We start from the raw sequence: 25202 nt of genomic DNA on the forward strand, positions 1-25202 counted from the left end.
TATGTCACAGTAGGCTATTTGAACTGTAAACAAGGAGCACAGTCCAGCACAGGAACACATAACTCAATTGAAACTACGTAAGTTACTAAGCATGTTAAAGAACTTCATAACAGCACAGGGTTTATTCCCAGTGACAGCACTACAGCAGCAGAATCAAATCCACTGTATATACTATACTGAAGATACAGTACTGTCCTACAATTTTAATATTATTTGACATTTCATTAATACATTTTATTTTTATCTAAAAATACAGTTTTGTTACAAGGTCATTTTATAATATTAAAATGGGGTTTTTTTTGTCTTGCAGTATGCTGCACAATGCACATGTTCACAGTCTATTCAGAAATTGTATAAAACACTGGTTTATGTCATCCTTTACACTAGAGCTGTTTGAGTGACACCTTGTGGTATTGTTCCGCATTACTGCATCACATATGAACCATACTATCAAATTACCCTACAAATACTAAACTGAAGAACACCACACAAATGTGAAGAGCAAAGCAGAAAGAACAGTTAAAAGCAGCAGCACGTCCCTTGGAATAAGAGTCTCCAAATCATGCTGAAATAAAACTGTATTAGGCATACCTTTCTAAGAAGACTCTTCCAAATATCTAGGTTCTACAATCAAAAACTCTACATCCATGGTACCCACCTGTCACCCATGAGCCAAGATGAATGGTAGAAAGATATCCTTGAAGTGGAAGAGAGTTCTTAGGCAGTTTCATACAGAAGACAATAGTTCTTACAATACTGCAATCCTAGACCATTTAAAATTTAAAAATCAAATCCAGCACTTTTAATTGCTCCAGGAAGTGACCTGAGGAGCAGTAAAGCTAACCAACAACTGGTGTAATGCAGTGGTTCCTGACCTTTTCTTTACCACAGACCCCCTTTAAAAATATTTTGTTGCCACGGACCACCAAGACTTATCTCAAGATTTAAAACCCTAAAGTGCATCAAATATTTATTTAAAGTTTCTCATGATGAGTCTCATCGACAGATATTCCTTGCTATAATAGCAACACTATTTAAGACTGGAAGAAGCTTCATTTTGCTTTAAACAAGAGCACCAGTTCTTTTACATTTCAAATTCAGCCAGCAATCCATTTTGAGGTTCAGCCAAAATGTATTATTACAAAATTCAGTGTGAAAATATTGAAAAATCACTACCCAACAACCAAATGGATTTATTAGCATAAATCAAAGGGTGGAAAAACTATAATGAAGTCTGTCTGAACACTCACTCACACTGACACTGACCGATTCCAACTCTCTCTTCCTGCAGCTTCTATCTGCACAGTAACAAGAAATGTCACATGCTGTCTTTTAGCATAATTCACTTGCATGTTCTCAGTTTGCAGAAATATTAAAGTTAATTGCTATATTCTTTTATATTCTTTTGCTGCTCTCTGATAAGGTTTCTTATATTACTAGCAAAGTGGCCAAATACTGCAGTGCCGCAATAGCTTGCTGCAGTCTTCTGCTCACATACAGTAGGTTCTTCAAGTGTCCCTGTCCTTGTTAGATGTTTTGTTTAACTTACTTTCTAGGAGAGCTGAGGTGGCATACTGATGGTTATATGTGTCTCTTAAACTCATTCTGTGATTATAGCCTTCAATGCTGCTAACTCATAACAACTTTTTAATTTCAATGTCATAAAAAAGAGCCAGATGGTGTCATGTCATGACCAATGTCTCTGATAAATATGTGATTTTATCTAAATAATATATTCCTATCTTCCTGGTCATTCATTCATTCATTCATTCATTCATTCATTCAATCAATCAATCAATCAATTAATCAATAAAGCTATTAAAAATTATTTTCATAACCAGTTTTTACTTTTGTTTGTTTTTAATGGAGGCAGTAGGTAGAAAAGCCAAGTTTTACACCAACAAGCAAGAGAAATTAATATTTCTTTCTGTCTTTCTATCTGTCTTTCTTTCTTTCTTTCCTTCTGTTTTAACCGCAAAATATCATAACATTCCTTCAAACATTGGCAGACCCCCTGTGAGGACATCACAGCCTCCATTTTTTAAAAAGATAATTGTTGCATAAAATCTATTAGTAACAATGACTGGAAATACAGTATTAAGCAAGTTTGGTTGTTTCAACAGCACCTGAGTTTGAAAGGTCACATTATCTTCTTAAGCAAAGCTTAAGTCAGAACCAAAATTAGTTGTATTGTAGCTGTTATGAAATTTATGTTTTCCAAAAGATTAGTTCCAAATGTGTGTGAGACTACATATAACTAAGCATATAACACAACCCACACACCCACCGACATAATCCCAGCCTATACAAAGTTATAAATTTGCCTTCTATCTGTTCAAGTTGGATCAAAACTGAAACATGCCAATTTTTAATTTCCCTTTTAACATACAAATTAGTGCCCCATTTCTTTTTTGAACTTGGCAAGCTTTTCACTACAACCCTGTGACCTACCTGCTATATCACAGTGGTTCTCCAGTTAAGACTGTGGTGCATTTTAGAGTCTGCCACTCTGAGTACCATACCAAATGTTTTAGTTCAAATACTGTTAAAACTTCTAAACAATTATATTTAATAGTATGTCAAACAAACATGCTAAATACAACTGGAGTATGTAGAGCTCTGTGGGGGAAATTTGGAAAATCCACATTCAATGAGCAGGGTAAAAAATTTAGTCGTCCTCCAGATGTTATCCCTCATACCTAGCAATTAATTTATACCAGTATAAATCCTCAACATGACTCTCCCCACTGATATCCGAACATCCGATGAAGTTGTACCCAATAATTTCATACTTATTTTCAAAGAGGTATTTGGTTAGTCTGTTTCATCATACATTAAAAAAAACAGAAACAGGTTGTAACTCTTTAAAAACTAACAGTTGTATTTCAGTGTGAGCTTTCATTATTATTATTTATTACACCTATACCCCGCCTTTCCACTAAAAATAGCACTCACAGAGGCTTAAAATGTTTTAAAAATAAAACCAGATAAAATCTAACATTTAGCTGAAGCCTTAACATAATCATATAAGACACCCCAGAAAACAACTTTTTATTCCCTTCTTAAAAGCAGTTTTATTTTAACGGATTATAATCTACCTCTGCCAAATGCAGTATGTCTAAATTGCAATCCCCAAATATGAATAAAAAGAGCATCCTAGAAGCAAAATCAGCAAATTTTACTATTTCCTATATGGAAGGCTTTTCCCTCAGAGATCAGCTAGTTGTGTGGGAAGGGACAGCCAACATATTCTTTACAGTTAATGGCACAGTGCAGGTTAGGGACTACTATCAGAGACATTCTTCATCATTAGGATGAAAAGTTGTTATACTCTATTACTGGCAATCATTCAGCTAATTAACATGTTGACAGGTAATAATAAGTTACCAACAACACTTGCACAGAACAAAGTGTTAAAGATAGCCAACTTAATAATACATCTACTGTGATAATCTGTTACTGAAAAAGAAGAAACAGTTCCAAAGTTTGCCAAAAGTATTTTTGATAAAAACAGTTACGGTACAGGTTCTGGTTCTTCATTCTGTAATACTACTAGAATTTCCAGCAACTATTTTTAAAGCTATTATTCAAAATAGTTCCTCATTATCTTTAGGAAAACAGAATTTGCCAATGTTAGTTTCTGGTTCTATCCATCAACACAGGAAGATGTAAACACACTGTCTCCAGAAATGACCGAATGTAACAAATTAGCCCAATACTGTCCAACAGGAGGCTTTGTTGTACTCAGTGTAATTCCTCCCCCAGAACCTACTGCACCATTATCAGGCCTAGGAGTCTGTTATCCTTGATAAAATATCAAGGTAACAATCAAATTCTGGTTTCTGTCAAATTAGTAGCAAAAGAATGTAGTAAGTATAGTAGAGAAGAGTATACTGGAAAAATGAAGAGTTCAGTTTGCTTGTACTTGCAGTCAAGAAAAAACTGTATGAAATGGGTGTGGTGGAGAGGGATGCCTGAATTACAGCGATTTTAAGCATGGTTTTGATACACAAGAAGGTGCATGTGAGATTGGGCCTAAATTTGGGGGAAGAGGTGCTGGGAACTACAAATGAATGCTCTGATGGTAATAAAGAGGTCTGAAATGGCTTGCATCTAAATGAAGAGTTGGATTTTCTTCTACTCCTTTAAGATTAGAAACACAACGCTTTAAAAAAATCCAGCCCTTCTTATCTCACAGTCAAATTCACAGCAGTCCATTTTCTAGTGTTAGATGCCAATGAGTTGATTCGGAGAATCTCAGGAGAAACCTCTGCAGACTGACTCTTTTAATGCAAGTATACACAGGCTTTTAAGGCAGTGTTTAATTAACTGAATGCACAAAGACTTTTCATGCCTATAGAAATACATTCATGTGTTGTCACTTGTACACTTGATGGTACTGAATACTAACATGTCAAAATGCACCAGGTTTTGAAAACAACATCATTTCCTAGCATGTTGATATGTGATTCTTCCTTATGTAGGTATAAGCACAATCTACATGCATGTTTCTCAAATTTTTCAAAATATGATACTCTGATCATTTCTATACTAAATTCATGCAGGTACACACCATTAAAATATGGATCTCAATAGAGAGAAGCAATTCCAATAAATCAGTGCAATAGACCAGGTGTGGGGAAGCTCTGATTCACATTTTCATTGCAATTCCTGTCCTCAATTACCATTAATTATATGGTGACAGAAATTTACTTACTTACTTTTACTTACTTACTTACTTACTTTAACTTACTTACTTACTTACTTACTTACTTACTTACTTACTTATTTACTTACTTACACCTCACCTTTCTCCTTGAAAAGGACCCAAGGTAGCTTACAACAATGAAAGACAATGTTTAAAGTTGAACACAATGAGTATACAACAGTGGTTAACATCATTAAAAATATTTAAAACTAGAAACAATGAGTAAGGAGGCATCTTACATCATTAACAGACAACATTAAAGCAAAGATCAATAAGTATAAAAATATTTTGTTTAAAATGCCTCTGAAAAATGGAAAACACAAGTCATAATAAAAATCCAATCAAATGCATAGCAATCTAAAAATCACACAAAAGTAGCTAGTAATTGAAAGAGATAGGAGTTATTGTGGGTTTTTCAGGCTGTTTGGCCCTGTTCTGGAGGTTTTTCTTCTTAACATTTCACCAGTCTCTGTGGCTGGCATCTTCAGAGGACAGGATATAGAATTCTGTCTGTTTTCTGGTGTAGAGTGTGGGAAAGCCTTGAGAATACACAGATGGTAGTCAATAACATTTGGAGGGTCATAGATTCCCCTATCCTACACTTGATTTTCCTTATCTGAACCACATATCTGGGTTTTCCCCCTACAAATCAAAATATTACAGGCAAGCATTTGCCACTGATTTGGTGCTATCTGTTGACATTGTGCCATTGTGTGAATCTGAAATTACACCATGTGGATGTATTAGCTCAAAATTCATTAAGGACTTATTTTATAGGATACTCCATCCAAACCATTCATCTTTTCTGGCTCATACACCAAATCAAATTGGCATGCCACTCCAGTAGGAAGGCACAGTGCCACTCTAACAGATGGCCCTAACATGCCAATGATCCAGTGTATGCATCAAATTTAAATATCAGGGTCTGACTACTCTGCTAGAAGCTCACCTATTCATCTCTGCACTATTCCATGACTTAAGCAGGAGGTGTTCCGTGAACACTAAATTAATTGAACAATTCTAAAATCTGCATAGCAGCCAAGGTACGTTTTTATATGAACTCAGAGTAGTGTCCTTCACAGAAAATCCAAGAAGCTGTATTGTAGTAAAATCTAGCAGTTCTCAGAAAAAGAGCCATTTGCAAAACCCAACAATGGTACTGTACTCTGTTACTCAATTACATTTCCTACCAAAACAAATATGCACTGCTAAGTAAAAAGGTTCCACTAAATTACAAATACTTTTTTGCATTAACCTATTCAAAAGATGCAAATTCATAAAGTTGAACATTACATTTTTAAATTCTGCCATATGTTCAAATGCTCATATACTCTGCCTAACCACAAGTACTTATCTTTTCCATATGATCTGCTTTCAAAAATGTTGACATGTGATTACAGAGTTCATTCACAGTTTTACTGCTGACTGATAATATACATTTTCGAAAGGTAATGCGCATAAAAGTTTTATGGAACGCAGACATGTAAAATGTGTCTGAGCTTGGAAAGCATGTTTATTTGAAATCAACATAGCCATCTGCTCGTTTCAGCAGCAGTTTATAAGGAAGAGACTATCTTTGTTTTAGTTTTAAAAAATTACAATCCTACACTAGTAACATTCTACTAATACCTATGAAATCAAACAATAGATTCTGCCCCCAAGAAACATCAATAATATATAGATTTCTTCCTATAAATATTCCAGATAAACAACCTTTAGACGAAAGATCAGTTTGGGTCAGTTGTAATGATATCAGTGTATTTTATAAAGGCTGTGGTCCTGGGTTTAGATAAGTGACCAGATTACGTTTTTATTAGGGAACGCCTATCAATACTACACACTCATTAAACCAATTTTCCATTCCATCAAGACATCTGAACCATTACTTTCTCATCACATCATTCTACCCACAGATGAACAAGCCCTGTTATTCACCTCTGTGTTTTTGATATGGTTGGATTGATTCTGGCAATGAAAAGATTTGTTAGAAGCAATGCATACTGAATAGTTTGATGATGTTCTTCAACTCTGGTCAAAATTATTGTAATACAGAAGACTGCTATGGAGGCACTTCACTTTTCCAATGGAATCCAATTTAAAATGCTTCTTACTTAAAACTCAAGGAAGCAGGGCATGCAATTATTTCCATAGACTGCATGCACACACACTCACTTTTATTATATAAGCACAGAATGTGCTTCTGAAACTAGTTTATCTAATTCCCCATGTGAATATGTCTTATTAGCAGTTAACTAGTACATGCTCTTAACTCAGAACCAATTTCTAGTGACCCCACTAAAGGTTCCCAGGTAAGTGAAATATTTAAAGAGTGAGCTTCCATTGCCAAGCAGGGATTCAAGCTCATGTCTCCACAGTCCTAGTCCATTCCTTTATCCAGTAAAGTCAGAGAGGAGGCACTTCACTTTTCCAATGGAATCCAATTTAAAATGCTCTTTACTTAAAATCAAGGAAGCAAGACATGCAACTGTTAATACAGAGTGTCAGTTACATACCACAGTTTTAGAACCAGCTACCAATTGGGCCAGTTCAGATATGAAATTGGAGTGCTTGCTTATGGATTCAGTTCCATGTGACTGCTGTCTGAATCTTGAATGGGGGTAACCCATGGGGGTAACCACCTCAAAACAATAAATCCCATGGACCACCAGCGCTGTCAAAAACGTGTCACATTCAGTACAACCAGTTCTTGCGAGAAGTGAAATCCAGATTTGACTAAATAATACAAATTATTTTCAGCATAAACCGTACCACTCTAGTAATGTTTTAAATCAATCTACTGTTCTACCAATTCAAAAAATTAAGAATTGGTTCAAACATGATTCTGAATTTTGATGGACTAAATTCTATTAATAAAAAAAAGATGAGAATACAGAAAATTTTAAGCAGGTAGTAGTACACCTGGGTATTCTGTCAGTAATCGTTCCAATTCAGGTATAGAAACCAGGCATGAAATCTACTGCATTTAATACAAAACTGTCCCAAATGCAATGAAGACACATTCATGTAAAAACTGAACCTCACATCCACCATCTACTGTATTACATGAAGCATCCTTCCTTCTGTTTTTGACACTACATGCTTGTAGCCTTCAAGGATGTACTGGAAAACATTTAATATACAGAACCTGTGGCTTCATCCAGGCTTTCTAGAAAACCACTACCCCACCCGTAACACCAACATAGTGTACTTTCAGACCTGCATAAATTACTCAGGTACTTTTCTCATAACAAGGGAGGGGGGCGGGAGTGAGTTGCAGTCACAGAACCAGCTAAAAGAAAGTAAGAAAGAACAGAACTAAATATGACAAGTGTTTCTTTAACAGAAAACCAACAGAAGTAGGGTATTTGGATAAAAGCATTGAAGACTTCCAACATCCAGCAAGTCATGTGCACACCATATGTGACAGATGGGAATCCTTCTCATCTTAACCCTGAATTTAGCTTTATTCAGAAACATCATTTCATAAAATACCCTACAAAATTAAACATTGAAAGAATTAACTATCAGTAGGAATGGGCAACCAAAACTACCTCAATTAGAACAGGATTTTGGTATTGCCCAAGCATGCTTAAGTGTTGTCTAATTTTGTATGAAATCCCACAGCAATGATTCTACATTTACCCAATGTTCTGATATGATTAACAGATACGTACAGAGGCACTCATATCAAAAAATTGCGTAGTACTTGTATGTTACTGAAATTACAGAAAACTAAATAATGTACACTATCTAGGACACTGGTTCTTAACCTTGGGTTACTCAGGAGTTTTGGACTGCAACTCCCAGAAGCCTTCACCACCAACTGTGCTGGCTGGGGTTTCTGGGAGTTGCAGTTCAAAAACATCCGAGTAACAAAGGTTAAGAACCACTGATCTAGGATACAGTTCTGCCATGACACTAATCTGTATTATATGGAAGCTCCATTACAGAGTAACTACTAGGAGCAAGTTTGCAACTAAGTAATTTCATCACTTAGCAATAGTATATAAATCCTTAATTTATGTTAAGAGTTCTTTGGAATGTAACAACCTGCAATCCATAAAGTAGTACAAGATGGTATAATACTGGAGGACAATACTGCATACTTAACAATTCCTTTATCTGAAAGTAGTAGCACTTACATTTTGTTTTTGTTTTTTTTTTCAAAAAAATATTTTTTAACATAAGGGGTGACAAAAGGGAACTGGAATTAATGAGGAAGAGGGGAGACAATAACATACTGATATCAAATCTATACCTATTGCCATATAAAGATTTTAAGTTATTCTGTTTACTCTTTTCTGCCTTGTAGATAGAGTTCTCATTTCAATATATGTTATTCAGACGCTGCCTGTTGATTCAGTCCACTTGTTAAATAGATCCCATCTTTCTGTTGCCTTTTGCAGGGGATGATCTTTCATGACTTCTGATAAGATATCCATTTCGGCTATTTCCCGTATGTTTTCAATGAGATCTTCTTGTTTCGGTACCATCGGACTTTTCCAATTTCTACCATATATAATTCTAGCTGTCGTAACAATATATATAACTATGTATTCCTTTGACTTATCTATATTATCGGGTATCATACTCAGTAAAAACAATTCTGGGGTTAATGGCACCTTACAGAGCAATATTTGTTGTAACATAGCATGTACTCTTTTCCAGTATTTTTTCGCTACTCCACATGACCACCACATATAATAACTTCCCACTTGTGTTTCACATTTCCAACACTTATTTGATACATCTGTATACATCTTTGACAATTTTTCTGGGGTCATGTGCCACCTATATATATTATATATATTCTCTTCAAAATTAACCGATCTTGTAAGCTTTATGTTATTTTGCCATATTTTCAGCCACTGATCAATATCAATATTATGCCCTATGTTTTGTGCCCACTTAATCATACATTCCTTAACCGTTTCATCTTGCATTTTAATTTCCAGCATATAATTATACATTTTCTTAACAATTTGTTCTTTTGAATCCAGTAAAAGTTTATCAAAAATTGTTTGCGCTGAGTAGAAATCTTCTATTTTATCTTTTGTATATCTAGGTTAGCACTTACATTTTGTTAACATGAAATCTGCATCTAATAAACCTCTAGAACTTCATCAGACTGCTGAAGCCATCTTCTAACATACTTTAAAAATAATTAGCATATTTTTAAATCCTGTCTATCATCAAAGAACCTGAGATTTAGTCATTAGAATTTCAAAATTAATATGTTTACAATAATTCCTATTTTCAGTAGTTCACAGTATAACACAAAATTGTCTTAAATTCTCGACCTCAGATGCAGTTTCCTCAATTCTGCAAAACTGAAGTATCAACCATCTGGGACCCCTCCCCAAATTGGCTGTGCATGTGTATAAGGGAAACTTAACGGGCTGAATAGCATGGCTCATTAAACCAGAAAGTATTTCCCCTAAATTACTTCTAATGATATACTGTAACAAGAATGTTTATGAAATTCAATTCTTTTGAAATTCAATTTGAAAATATAAGGCATCTTGCTATATATTCTCTACTGGTTTTATTACAAATGAGTTGCACTATCATGGAAGAAGACTCAACTAAACCTTTGTGAAGCCATTTTTTAATGATTCAGGAGGCCATCCACACAAGCACGTACAAGTACTACGTAAATTATTTATTTGACAATAATCTGTATAATTAAGTGTTTGGCACTTCTTTCTAAAACTACTATTTGATAAATTAAGTGATTATTTCCTTGCAAGCCCATTGAAAAATGCATACAGTACATGAAATGCTCAGGCAAGCAAAAATCTTAGTATTAAAAACAATGCCTAAAGTTCTCTGAATGAGGCACAAAACCCTATTCAAGACCCTGCTGGAAGGGACTAACTCTTATTTTAATCAAATCCCCTACTCAGATAAACTATGAAAACAGGAAGAAAGGGCATACTGTGTCCCAAATCCAATTTGCTGTATCAGTCATAAGGAATAATTGCTCCCTAACCCCCAAAACACAAATCGATATGTGTCCAGGTTCCTGACTGGCCAACTCAAAAATGTTTTTTTTTTAAATCACTTGATTCCACCATTACTGCCATAACAACTTTAGTGCCAGCACTTCTTCATGTTAAATCTTTCTGACTGAAAATACCATTGACATGAATGTTGACACAAACAGAAATCCTATGGACTTCAACAGAATGTAGTTCCTAGCAAGGGGTGTTTATGATTGCTGCCTGAAGTAGGTAATTGAAAGGAAGACTCTCGGGTAGATTTCTTAAGACTCTTTTCAATAGGCACTTAATGCCATTACGTTTTAGCACGATCTAGCATATACAACCTACAAATAAAACTTTTTCACATGGTCTTTTTCGAAATCGGCAGCCGGCTTTCATAGTGGGTGGTAAGGACGAACGATCACCAGCAACCAATACCCATATAAAATATTTCTCCCACATTAATATCAGAAATCCAGACCCCAAGTTCTTCCGTGAGATTACAAGCTAAGTAAGAATCTTGAGGACTGGGTTTCTCAAACTCACGATGACGGTCTATTAGGAACAACGACTGGACTAAAACGAAACGAAACGCCACACAACGTCGTAGAGCCACGCAGTACTTTGTGACATTTTAATTGGTTCTAATGAAGGTATTCTCCATTCTGCCATTGGATAGATTTGCGTCGCGTATCAGGAAAGGCGCCTCAGGAGCCGAAAGTTGCTAACAGGACGGGGGTTAAGAGAGAAGGCGAAGTAGTTATTGAGTTACCGGTAGGTCTACTCGGTCTCTCACAAGGACTGGAAAGTTCCTCAGGAGGGAAAAAAACAACAACAACGAAGCACTGCCTCCAGCCTTTCAGGGCGGCCTCCTCATTCCCCCTTCGGCCGCTCTTTACTTACTTCTTCACGTCGCTACTGAAGAGTCCGAAGGCCACCGGAGCAGAGGGGGTGGTGGTGGTGGGCGCCACTTCCTGGCCCACCTCGGGCTGAGTCTCCCCACCCTGCTCGTTGTAACCGACGTTGTTGGTCGACATGTTGCTGCACCGTTACCACCGCTACGGTCGCTCCTGCTGCCGCCGCCGCCGCCCTACCTGGGACCTTCCTTCCTTCCCTCCTCTGGCTCCCTGACGAGCCCGCCCTCCCGCGGTTCCTCTCACAATCCGGCTGGTCCCGGAAGCTGACGGCAAACGGCGCGAGGAGGAGGCTCACGTGATCGCCGCGCGAGGGGTGGGAGAGAGCGGCTCCACGAACTTGGCTCCGGCCGCCTCCCCGTGGCACCGTTGCTGAGGCAACGCAAGGCTTCCGTAACCCCCCCACACACCGCTTTTTAACCCGTTGCCGTGAGCAAAAAAGGGTTCGCCCACCATCACGAGGAACTCTTCTTCTCATAACTGACCGAAAGGCATCGTAGCCGCGGGAGCAGAGAATGACATTTCGAGGAGGGAACGGGGTGCTGACGCGCACCTTCTTGGAGCCACGTAGACGAAAGTGCTCTCTGGCTTTGTGAACTTATCCCATACGATTAACCAGTTTGTTGGTTTTATGAACCAGCGTTCCGACCCAGCCTGCAAAATTCTGTTACTTTTCTTTTGACCAGACGTGCAAATCCTCAACTCAAACCCGGTTGTTCTTGAGGACTGGTTTTGTTCTCTGAAGAGCCCTTTTGAGGGCGAGGCAGATTAGGAAATACAGATTTTGTTTTGGAAGAGATAGCCGTGTTAGTCTGCGCATGCATATCAACTTTATATTCTGTGTCCATGTGTGTGACTAAGTAGATGTGTCCACGAAAACTCACATTAAAACATAGTCTTTAAAATTTTACATGCTTTTTGTCTTGTTTTGTTTCTTTAGATTTTGACAGATTTTGTTATTTATTCCTTTTTTGTGTGAAAGCACAGGATTTTTTTAAAAAAATAATTTGTTCATACAATACAAAGTCAACATTAACACCTGTAATTTAATTACATATATGGATGCATAACCTTACAATCTTGTTTAAGAGATATTTTTTTAAAGTTTACATAAAGTTAGGGGATAAAAACATCCCTAATTAAAGTCTGGCATGCTATCCATTTTCTATGGTCTTTCTTCTTTTCTTTTTTTAAAAAATCCTTTCTTTTTCTGAAAAACAGACACTAACTCCTGAAACCGAAAAACTGAATTGAGTTTTCCATGCCTTGCGCCTTTTGATCTTTCTGCTTTGGCACCATTGAGCACAATCCATTAGCACAACCATGTTGATAAATCACAGAATTGTTACAGAATCGAATTGGAAGGTACTACAATCAAGCCTGAGTGCTGACTGGAAGGACAGATCCTGAAGCTGAGGCTCCAATACTTTGGCCATCTCATGAGAAGAGAAGACTCCCTGGAAAAGATGCTGATTTTGGGAAAGTGTGAAGGGAGGAAGAGAAGGGGACAACAGAGGATGAGATGGTTGGACAGTCATCGAAGCGACCAACATGAATTTAACTCAACTCCGGGAGGCAGTGGAAGACAGGAGGGCCTGGCGTGCTCTGGTCCATGGGGTCACAAAGAGTCAGACACAACTACGTAAATGACTAAACAACAACAACAACAAGGGTCACCAAGGCCCAGCCACTAGAGGAAACTCGCAGCTAGAATTTTCCTGTCAAATCTAACATCTGCTTAATCATCTCCAACTAAGGAATGTCCATCACCTTCTGAGGAAGTTCATTCCACTGTGTAACAGCTATTACAAGCAGGAAGCTCTTCCTGATGTTTACATAAAATCATATTTCAACATCATTTTAGAACTGTAGAACTAGAAGGGACCCTATGGATCATGGAGCCCAGTCGCTGTCAAGGAAGCCCAGTGGGGAATCAAACTCCCAAACTCTGGCTCTGCAGCCAGAGACCTAAGCCCCTTAGTATCCATTTCCTATTTTTTATTTATTTGTTTGTTTATTTATTTAACTTTTATGCTATGCACACTACCCAAAGGTCTCTGGTAGCTTGCAACAATTTGAATTCAATAAAAAGATAAAAACAGTTAAATACAGTTTAAAATACAATGCTCTAAAAATTGCCATCAGGACCCTCAGCTGATATTTCAATTAAAAGCCTTCTAGAACATGAAGGTTTTGACTTGGCACCGAAACGTCATTAACGTAAGCGCCAGACAAATCTCCCTTGGGAATGGCATTCCATAGTCTCTCAAAAAGGCCCTTTGTCTACAAGCCATCCCTCTTACCTCCTTGAGGGATGGCTCTTTCAAAAGGGCCCCCTGGCTAGACCTTAATTGTCTGGTAGGTTCATATGGAAGGAGGCAATCCTTCAGGTATCCAGGGCCCAAGCCGTTTAGGGCCTTATATGTCAAAACAAGCACTTTGAATTGGGCCCAGGCAGCAACTAGTAGCTAATGTAATTTGAACAAAATCACCGATGTGTTCCCTAGCGGCCCCACCACTCAGCAGCCACGCAGCTTGATTCTGAACTAGTTGCAGTTGCCGGACTGTCTTCGGAGGCAGCCCCACGTACAACGCATTGCGGTACTCTATACAGGATGTTACCAGTGCATGCGTAAGTATCATGAGACTCTGCTTGTCCAGGTAGGGCTGTACCTGGTATAATTTCCGCAGCTGAAGGAAGGAGTTTCTGGCCGCCGAGTCCACCTGGCTGCAGATCCTGTCCCTTAGGGGGAGTGCAACCCATTGGTTGGAATCCAACCCAACCGCCTTAACAGAGGTGGTTATTCAACCACTCCTTTAAAAGCATTAATCTGGACCCAGGGTCAGTGGCTAACTATCAGTCGGTGATGAATCTCCCTTATGTGGGCAAGGTGTTGGAGATGGTGGTAACCGGGCAACTCCAGGCGCTGCTAGATGAAACAGATTGTCTAAATCCATTTCAATCAGGTTTCAGGCCAGGTTTCGGCATGGAGATGGTATTTGGTCGCCCTGTACAATGACTGTTGCCAGGAGAGAGACAGGGGGAGTATAACCCTGTTGATACTCCTGGACCTCTCAGCGGTGTTCGACACCATCAACCATGGTGTCCTGCATAGATTATCTGGGTTAGGAGTTCGGGGCACTGCTTTATGGTGGTTCCACTCCTTTCTGGCTGACCATGTCCAGAAAGTGGTGCTGGGGGACAATGGCTTGGCCCCATGGTGGTTATGCCATGGGGTTGCTCAGGGCTCAATATTGTCCCCCATGCTGTTCAACATCTACATGAAACCATTGGGAGAGGTGGACTTGTTGGCCAAGGGTGCCTTCCTGCAGCTGCGGAAACTGTTCCAGCTGGCCCTACCTGGACGAGCAGAGCCTCATGACAGTCACACATACACTGGTAACAACCTGTTTAGACTACTACAATACGCTTTATGTGGGGCTGCCTTTGAAGACGACCTGGCCACTGAGATCTAGCCAGAAGGTCCTCCTGAAAGAGCCATCCCTCAGTGAGGTGAGAGGGATGGCTCGTAGGCGGAGGGCCTTTTTGGCAGTTGCCCCTGGTCTTTGGAATGCCCTCCAAAATGACATCCGACTGGCACCGACGTTACCGGGGGTTGACGACCTCTGATCCATAGGATAGCTAGTAAGGTATTTAACAAAGGTTATGTTTATATGCTGCCCAGAGACCTTTGGGTAGTGTGGGCGGCATATAAATAAATAAATAAATAAATAAATAAATGAATGAATGAATGAATGAATGAATGAATGAATGAATGAATGAATGAATGAATAAATAAATAAATAAATAAATAAATAAATTTTCCTTTCTTCATTATAAACATATCCACCTTCCTCAGCCTTTCCTCAACAGGTTTTAAGCTCAACATTTTTGTAACTATCCATTTTGTTCAACTTTCCTTGCAACCATGATAGCAGTGCTGTATGCCAATGTCTGCACAATGCAAGGCTTAAACTAGTGTCATCAGTAGGGATAGGCCATCATTCATTCATAGGCATCCTTCAGTCTCGAGAGACTATGGTAACATGCTCTGAATCGAGGAGTGTCCTCTCCAGAGCATGAAGCCCGGGTAAGGTAATATGGAGGATAGGCTGTTACCCAAGCAGCAGATCCCCCAAAGTATCCAAGGCAGCTTAAATTAGTACAATCTAGCTTTCAACAGCATTTAGATATGCTGTCCAGCTAGAATATTTGGATGCACAACTGCATTCTTAGTTCACCACTGAATGTGCCAGACACCTTTTAGTGAGCCAACCCAGTTGGTTATGTATTACTCCTACTTCTCCTGGTGTCTTCTGGGCCTGCATGTTGTGTCACATTGAACACTATTTAGCTTTTCCCCACCAAGTAGAAGCAAATAGACCAATTAATCTTACTATGGGAAACTAACTCGCTTTGGATACACATGTTAATGTGTTAAAGGGGTTTTAATGTGTCTGGCAGGAGAAGGAAAACTCCGATTTCAAACCTCCACTGCCTTGTGGCTATATCCACCAATGGAAAAGGCTTCAGGAGTTAACCTCGAGGCAAAATCCGGAGCTGGAGTCCCGAAGGCAGCTCGTGTCGTTCTGCCAACTCCTGCGACGTTGCTGGAACCATAGGCCATCAATGTTTAAACAAAAGACACCAAAGAGGAAAAAAGCTCTCTTTCATGTACGGTAATTTGTGTTCTTTGGGCAATTGCTGAAAGATAACTGCTCTAATAAAAAGGATTAATGTTTACAAAAGAGAGCTATAAAAATGTTTCCTATTTCCTATATATTCCTTCTTTTACATAGTTTTTCAGTGTCCTTTCTGTGTCACCTTGCCTGAGAAATGTTTCATCCAATAGTGTCACAAGGGCCACTCTCACCAACCAATTAGAATATGTAGGTGTGGCAGGCATTTTGAATCTATAAAATGGCCTGGAATCTACGTAGTGAGGAGTACCCTCTGCTTTGTTGTTCCTTGCAGGATTACAGTATTCTGGACTTGTAATCATCTTCATCTCTTGCCTGCCTACATCACTGTTTTAGATTCTTTCCCTTTTTGCTTATTATGTATTTGCTTATTTGCTTTTATTGGTTTGGGGGAAAGGAAGATGTATGTGTGCTTTTAAATTTTTTGCTATTTTCTTCCCAATATGTGAGTGCATGCTTTCCTTTGTTAATTAGTTTTTACAAATTGGTATTTGGTTCATGTATATTTTAAAGGTGTCTGTTGTGGTGGGGTTTTTGGCAGTGTCATTTGCAGTACACTAACGGTTGGAGTGGTAAGGGGTTGGGCTTCCAGTACCAAGCAAGCAAAGCAGTAGTTCTGCTATGATTATTGATGATGAGGAATAATTAATAAATATTATAATATAAACTAGTGTCTGTGTTTGTATGGACCTAGAGGAAGACTGGCCTGGTAGGCCTCATGGCTAAGGTTACCTACTTTTCAGGGTCATGTCCTCCGTCCAGCAGGCAAAACTGAAAAACTTCAAAATGGCCGGCTTTTGTATCTCCACCTCACGCCTCCCCATCCCCCATCCCACCCCCTTCAGCCCAACCGCTCCCTGTTACTTCCTTGGTTGAGGTACTTGTAAATCCTGGGTTCTATCTGAGATCGGAGAGAAGGTGGCTCGATTGTTTAGGGCTGACAGCCCTGGGCAATCCATCTCCGGCTTCTGGATGGCTGCTTCTTCCTGGAGCTGAATAAGGCAGGAAGGTGCGAGAGAGCTGGATGGATGGAAACGGACAGGAGTGAAGTGAGTGCACTTGCTTGCCTGCCGGAGGGGAGGTTGTTCTGGGGTTTGGGGTGGTGGTGGTTCAAAGCCAGGGAAATAGGGGCCAGTCCGGTCCCTCCTTCCTCCTAAAGCCAGGGAACAGGAGGCACTTTTATCCCCCCCTTCTGCCCTGACCCCCCCAACTCTGGGACATGTGTAGAGTACGTTTCCAGGTCCAGGATCATATGCAGAGTTATCCCCCATGCTTGTGGGAGCTGGAACACACACACAGAGAGAGATTTCTCTCAGCTTGAGAAATTGCAAAGGGCGGAGAAAATGGCTCTGTGTGTGTGTGTGTGTGTGTAATTATAGTGCTGTAATTATAATCCTTTAGACAATAGACATATTTTTGCTGCGTTACTTCATCAGTTACTCATGTCTAATTTGTAGTTGCTTAAGAAACCAGATCTTTTCAAACAAAGCCCTACTAGGCCAGTTGCCTTTAATTCTCAGTTGAAATGCATTGTTTTGGCTCAGTTTTCTAACCTCTTAAGGCCATCTTGAATCCAGGCAGTGTCTGGATTCATTATCCCTCCCATTTTTGTGTCATACATAAATTTGGTGAGCATCCCCTCTACTCATTAATCCAGGTCATCTATAAAGAAGCTGGACTGCCCTAGGTCCAATATAAAAACCCTACAGCACTCTACTTGTCATTTCAAAATACAAAGGTTATTACCGTCAACACGGTAGAAAATAAATAAACAATCATATTTTTACAAAACAGTAGGGATCTGATATCAAAATTTATTAATACAGTCCTCTTCCCTGAGGGACCCTCCACCAGCACCAACCATATGTCCTCACTCCCATTGCAATGGATAAAAATCGAACCTCAACTAGTAATACTGTTGGGTCTATAACTTGCCAAAAATAAAAGTGTAGAACTCAGCAATTCTGCCAGGTACAGTGATCAGTAAAAGAGCAAATGTTGCCTGCCAAACTTTAGCATATTGGCTAGAAAACAAAAGAAGAAACTCCAACAATTCTACCTTTGGTTGTTATATAGATCCTTGCAGAAGAGCAATAACAGCCACCTTGTTGCGAAGTCAAAATGTTTTAAAGGTACAAGTAAAATGGTGTATAGCTAAAAACAGATAATTCTCATGGGGTCTGCCTGAAAATAATTTCATAGGGGATTCCTATGAATGAATTGAGCAGGTCACACTTGCAGAAGCAAAAACTCCTGAAATGAGCTTCTTGGCCTTCTTGGCATTTTAGCTCAACTCAAATATACTGTAATACTGTATTACTAGTCATTTCTCTTAAGGATAATGAGGAATCATCAGTGAATGCTCTTGGATTTGATCCATTGATCATCTACATATTCATCTAACAGTGGCATCTACTAGCACACATTTTACAAACCTATCAGTAAGAATTTCATGGGGAACTTTGCCAAAAGACTTGCTGAAATCAAGATATACTACATCCATAGCATTACCCTGATCTATGAAGCTTGCAATATGAGAGAATATTAGTTTGGCATCATTTGTTTTTGAGAAACCCATGCTGGTTCTTATAACCACATTGCTAAGCACTCAACAAGCTGTCTGTTTAAATATCTGTTCCCACCTTCAGTATGGTATTCATCTAAGCTTTTTAAAATTTTCTGCAAATAATTGCCAAGATGTCAGGGCATGTTGCAGTCACATGCTTGATGACATGCCTGTTTGCACATCCAAAATGCACCCCAGCACCTCATCAATAGGCATGATAAGTTATGCAAACCTCATGCAAACACCAATAGGATTGCAACCAATAAATAAAATACTGTTGTGTCCTTCTGAGGCTGATGATTGAGAGCTCCTACTACTACTTGCCAAACCTGGACATAGTTAATCTTTGTCCCTAGTTGTTTTTCTTCTTTATGGAAGTGTCTATGACCTATGTGTGGCACTTGTGCAGTAAGACTTCTTCTTCAAAAACAGAAGCAGCACACGAAGCAATACAGATTCAACCAAAATAAGACATAACCTTTTAAAACTGACACCAGACTATAGAGAGGATGTGTAAGGGAATAAGGTAGAATTTCTAAAATAACACTGAAAACAGCAAAGAGACTCATTGAAATAAAAAAAAAACAAATACAAAGAGTAATAAAGGTTAAGGATAGATTTGGGGAGAATTAGAAAAGGATAATTGAATGTTGGGTACTCACATAATTGAAGGAGAGAAACAAAGTACAGTAAACATAGAGCTACTACTGTAGGCATTCTTCAGTCTCGAGCGACTATGGTAACGTGCTCTGAATAGAGGTCTTGGAACAGCGTCTAGTGTGGCTGATAAAACAACTACAAATTTCCAACAAAAAAAGTTATTTCAGAAACTGTTATCAAAAGCTGCTGGTAAATTTCTTTTCCAGTCCAGACTGAAAGCTAGAAGAAGATAAATTCATGCAGAATTACCAGATTACTCCTCAAACAACCAACAAGAAAGGCTAAAAGAACATAAGGTTAATCGAATTACTAAGAAAAAGAGATGGAAATGAAGATGCATATTCAGACTAATTGACAATCAACAACAACCACAATACTCTACTTTCAACAGTTAAAGATAAGCAAAAGAAGGCAGAAGTGCATAAGAGAAGGAGATAAGTAACTTCTGCTAATCCCATAATCCCTCCCTGCAAGCACTGTGTTTAAACAGTGCTGATAAATTTCTTATCTTGAGATTTCCAAATAAGCAGTAGAGTGTCAGTCTGTCTCAGCATGCTGACAAAATTAAAGGGGGAAAAGAACAAGAGGGGGGGCAAAATATTGTGGAACTTTAAAAACGAATAGATATAACAGATAAATGTATATGTTAATCTTTACAGTGCTACAATTCTTTGCCTTTTTTGTCATTTTGTTGCCCCCCCCCCCCCAATCATACTATCATGATTTGAGATGGCAAGCTGTTTTCTCTCAAAAAGCAAAGTCCAGCTTCTCTCCCTACCGGCCAACACCATCACCCTGGTACAGTGGGGTCTCGACTTACAAACTTAATCCGTATTGGAAGGCAGTTCTCAGGTCGAAAAGTTCTTAAGTCGTATCTGCATTTCCCATAGGAATGCATTGAAAACCATTTAATCCGTATCTGCTCTTTTCATCCATAGAAACTAATGAGAAGCTGCTATTCCGCCTTCTGCCACTAGAGGGGGATATTTTTTCTTTTTTCCTTTTAACCTAAGATGACTTAGCTTTTTAAAAAAAGGAAAAAAAGAGTTCGTAACTCGAATCTAAGTTCGTAAGTCGAGTCCATGTATTCCTATGAGAGCAGTTCGTAAGTCGAAACGTTCGTATGTCGAGCCGTTCGTAAGTCGAGACCCCACTGTAGTTTCCTTCTACAGTGCTGTTTTGCAACAATTTGGAAACAAACTGTCTAGCTTTCTTTTCGTGTCTGAATTGGTCCAAATCAATTTAGATCCAATTTGGACTGATCTGATCTGCTTCAGATCTGATCTGAATCAGTCAATATCCCACTTTTTTGGGGATACAGGATTCAGCCAAGTGGGTTCGGTTGCCATTATATATGTCAGCTGTCTAAACACTGGGACTATGGTATCACCCTTCTCCAGGTATCTCATTGAAAGCAAAGTAGGTGGCACTCGGAAAGAGAATTTTTTCCAAACATATGCTGTGGTGCCTTGCCTTTGTAATGGTGTTCTAACAGATAACTAGGATAATTTCTCACGATGTCAGTGTGATGCCAGCTAAGACTTTTTAAAAAAATTCTTCCAAGGTTTTTAATTCTTTTACTTTAAAGATTTATATTCCACTTTTAAAAAACAATTCAATGTCTAAGAACGCAACAAACCAAGAAAAGCTAATACCAATAGTAACAGTAATAATAAAAATAACACAATTAAAAACAGGAGCTGATCACGTACAGTATGGTAATTAATAATTACAAATCATAAACTAGATTTTAAAAATAAAACCTAGAACAGGAGGAACATATATCATAAGAAGTCAGATTCACATGCTGTTGAAGTCCAATGAGATGTACCTAAAAGATAGCAAGAAAAGTGTCATCTGCTTCTGTTTAGAAAGTGAGTTCTGTAATTTGGATGTCACTTCTCCAGCAGCACTCCACTAATCAAGAGTACAATATATTGGGAGTTTTTCAGTGGGGTGGGGCTGAGAGGTATGTTAGCATAATTCATGACACTCCTATATAATGCATACCACCACAAGACCTTCCATCTGTTTGTGCACTGTTTAAAAAGGGATTCCAGGAACAAACAAACCCACCCTTGCAATTATTCATGCTATCAGTACCTAACTTCAGGAGTCAGATGTACCTAGTAAAAGGCTTCTAATTGAGAATGTAATTGCTTACAAACTTCTGGGGAAGTCCTTCGGGCACTCAGACTATTAATGGCTTTGAAGGCCACAGCTAGTATCTCAACTGAGCTGGAAACAAATTAGTAGCCACACACAACTGAAAAACTGGCATAATGTGCTCATGGTGCCAGATTCCTCCTAACAGATTGGCTGCTGCATTCTAAACCATGCAAAATACCTCCAGTGTTTGTTTTCTTTCAAAGCAGAAAAAAACCCCGCAGGAAGTGCAATTCTGCTTTCAAAAATGGCTGTCACACACACACACACACACACTGCTTTGTTTTTAAACAAATATGCAGGAACCATTTTGCTGATCAAGGGGGTTGGAAGAGACAGACAATGGAGCAAAGAGCACATATAGCCTGCTGACCAAGTGCTGTTCACCCTAGTATTGCACCTAGCCTGGACATTACTGACGCATGCGTAACTGTAGCTACCTGTTTCCAAGAAGCGATGCTGCTACACCAGCTAAAATTGGTGAAACTGACATATTGATGCCACCTGCTCCTAAGAAAGCTAGACCAAGCAAGAGGCATCCCCTAAGCAAAAGTCCATCACTGACTTAATGCACTTTTAAGCCACTGTGAAAGATTTTTTTTCTGTACTTCCTTTGCCATGTTTATTTACAGTTTGATAGTACTGTTTTATTGTGATTGTTTTTATAGTTTTATAGCAAACCGCATTGCTAGAAGCTGTGTTCTATGCTGAAAGCTAATGTAATGAAGATGAGAACAACGGCATCATCTTAATTCAAATATTATTAATTTTGCATGATTAGATACCATTGTGTTCTGCAGTGTGAACAGACAACTACTGCATATTTGTTTGGTGCCCTCTTGTGGTCTACTGTATGAATTACAAAATTAAACTAGGTTTTTATACAGTATTTGTGTTCATTGCCCTGAAGTCAACACCAACTTACCAGGCTTTCAAGGTGCAGCACTAGTACAAGTTAAAAATTTAGGGAATGGCTTTACCAGTGCCACATTGGTAAGTTTCTATGGCAAAGCAGGGATTTGAACCCAGTCTTCCAAGTCCTTGTCCATCACTCTATCCACTACATTAGTGGTTCCCAATCTTGACTAACCCAGATATTCTAGGACTGCAATTCCCAGAAACCTTCTAAATCCACTGTTCTGGTGGGGCTTTCTGGTGTTGCAGTCCAAGAACACCTCAGTTACCCAAGGCTAGGAACCACTGCACTACACCACAATGGGTATCAAGCTTTATATGTTACCATGTATAAATGTTTACATGTAAGTAAACACTTCATTCATTTAAACTGATCTTACAGAGTGCATACACATACGCAGTATTTTTTAAATCAACACACACACTTTTTCAATCAATCAAGTATATAATCTTTATTTCCTCTCAGTTACTTTGTGTAGCAAAACTGGACTACTCCCAGTCCTGATGAGTAGCCATCTATATGAATCTTGTCTGTGATACTTAATGGATTTTCATACCAGCCATGCACATTGCAGTGTTCCCTGATTTAATAAGTTTAACTCATAGTTAGTAAGAAGCCCAACTTTGTTAACTAGAACATTTAGTGTTACCCTTGACACCTCAGTGCTGCATTTATAAATTCTACAGAATGGCATTAAATAGTAAGCAATTGTATTTGGAATAAGGCACTGTTCTCTTTTATTTGAGTATTTGTCTAATTAATTTCTAATTCATGTCATACTTTCCTAATCTGGACTATGATCGGAACTCTTACTGGCATAGCAGTTAGGATCAGAGGCTAGAAGCTAAGATTCTAGTCCCTGTGAAACTCATTGAGTGAACTTGGGCTAGTGAGCCTTACTCTCATCACAGGGTTGTTGTGAAGGTAAAGTAGGGGGGAGGGGAGGGTTGACAGAAATAATGCTCATTGGAAAAAAGGCATGGTATAAATGAGTAAACAAACAGAAAATTGGTTGTCAAGCAGTTCAGCTAGCCAGCTTGTCTTGGGAATAGAGAAGACAGAGTGAAAGTGCATTTTGAAAAACAAATGCATGTATCTTTTTTCCTTCATTCTTTAAAAAGCAAAAGTATTCTTTTCCTGCCTATTAATACTGGGTACATGCCTACATCCTGATACTTCCAATAAATATTTACCGATAAACCATTGCCTTTGATTTCTCTAAAACAAAGAGCATGTATTTTTGCATTGAGCAGGGGGTTGGACCCGATGGCCTTATATGCCCCTTCCAACTTCATAATTCTATGAGTATATTAAAATGTAGAAAAGAATAAAGAGGTGAAATAAACTGCTTGGATCAACAATTAAAACAATAAAGAGCCTCAGGACACCATAAAGATTGAATGTATGTCTTTAAACAAGACTAAGGCCCGTGTCCATCCCCTTCAAATGTTGTTGTGCTACCATTCCTCACTACTGATTAGGTTGATACAGCTTCAGTCTAACCTCTGTGATGGACTACAAGTTACATTATCCCCAACCAGTTGGACTCTAACACATTGAGGAACCATAATGAACCAAATATGACATAACAGTAAAGCAGGATGAACATAAACTGCATGCAAATATTTACAGTATCTGATAAATCATTCAAAAAGTACTATTCCTAGGAATTACACCTGAAAGAGAGAGAGAAAAAGTATTTATAGCAGAAATGTCTGTTCACTGACCAGTTATGTAACCTTTCCAGATAATGGAAACGCTCTGTAACAGCACAGAACACATTTAATATATTTTTTACTCATAGTGCCTTGTATTGGAAAGCAAACACAAGCACGATTCACCAGCTGATCCTATGTGACAGAGTCAGACACCTCTAAAGGCACTGATTTTAATGGGCTTCCAGCTGCCTAGCTTGACACAGGATGGGCTGTCAGTAGGCTGTCACATCAAGTACACTGAGCCTCTAAGGAAATAGCAATGCACAAAAGGAACAGAGGTCAAGAGTTTGACAGCAGCATAGATTCATAATGGCTTTTACTTGTTTATTATGCAGTGCAATTATGGTGCGATTTGCCTCTTGTGAAATTCTTACTTGGAAGGAAATTATGTATAAGATTTTACTGCATTAATAAAGAGTAGCATGATTCATTTGGTTAAGATTGGACAATTAAGAAGACAACAATAGGTAATGCCTGCAAAAGAACAAAATATGTCATCTTTATGGGGACAAGTCTTGTCTAGTTTGGAAGTAAGCTGAGAATTTGTTGGCGTGCTTGAAGAATCCAAAATTACTAGACATTTATCCACCATTGTTTTGTATTTACTGTTTCTGCTTTGATTCAACATTAACCTAGATTTTATAACCAAAATCAAAAGTGTTATCATATATGACCTAGTTCACATAACCCAGATAAAAAAATTGTCATCATATATCTGCACAAGTGAGAAAGGTCAAGTTTAGACAATGAAGACTAGCTTTCAGACAGAGGAATACGATGCAACATCTGCTTGCTTAAACTACTGTCTTGTGCTCCGTCTTCCTACCTGAACAGTCAACTAGCCTTTAGAGCACTTTCTTGCAGAAAAA

General features: G+C 38.6%; 1 protein-coding gene and 1 long non-coding RNA gene across 4 annotated transcripts in view; one reads left to right on the forward strand and one right to left on the reverse strand.

Annotated features, from left to right (window-relative positions):
* The window catches only part of AP3B1 (adaptor related protein complex 3 subunit beta 1), a 196901-nt gene extending 185034 nt beyond the window's left edge, over positions 1-11867 (reverse strand). For both annotated transcript variants that reach the window (XM_072992677.2, XM_020804063.3), the window contains exon 1: positions 11596-11867. In XM_072992677.2, coding sequence (XP_072848778.1) covers positions 11596-11729 — 134 coding nt within the window. In that variant the 5' untranslated portion in view covers positions 11730-11867. The remainder of the gene's footprint in view (positions 1-11595) is intronic.
* A 5392-nt stretch (positions 11868-17259) lies between these two features.
* Positions 17260-25202, forward strand: part of LOC144586378 (uncharacterized) — a 33105-nt gene continuing 25162 nt past the window's right edge. For both annotated transcript variants that reach the window (XR_013541170.1, XR_013541171.1), the window contains exon 1: positions 17260-17356. This is a non-coding gene — a long non-coding RNA (uncharacterized LOC144586378). The remainder of the gene's footprint in view (positions 17357-25202) is intronic.

The sequence above is a fragment of the Pogona vitticeps genome, chromosome 2, assembly GCF_051106095.1.
Source record: "Pogona vitticeps strain Pit_001003342236 chromosome 2, PviZW2.1, whole genome shotgun sequence".
Taxonomy (NCBI): Eukaryota; Metazoa; Chordata; class Lepidosauria; order Squamata; family Agamidae; genus Pogona; species Pogona vitticeps.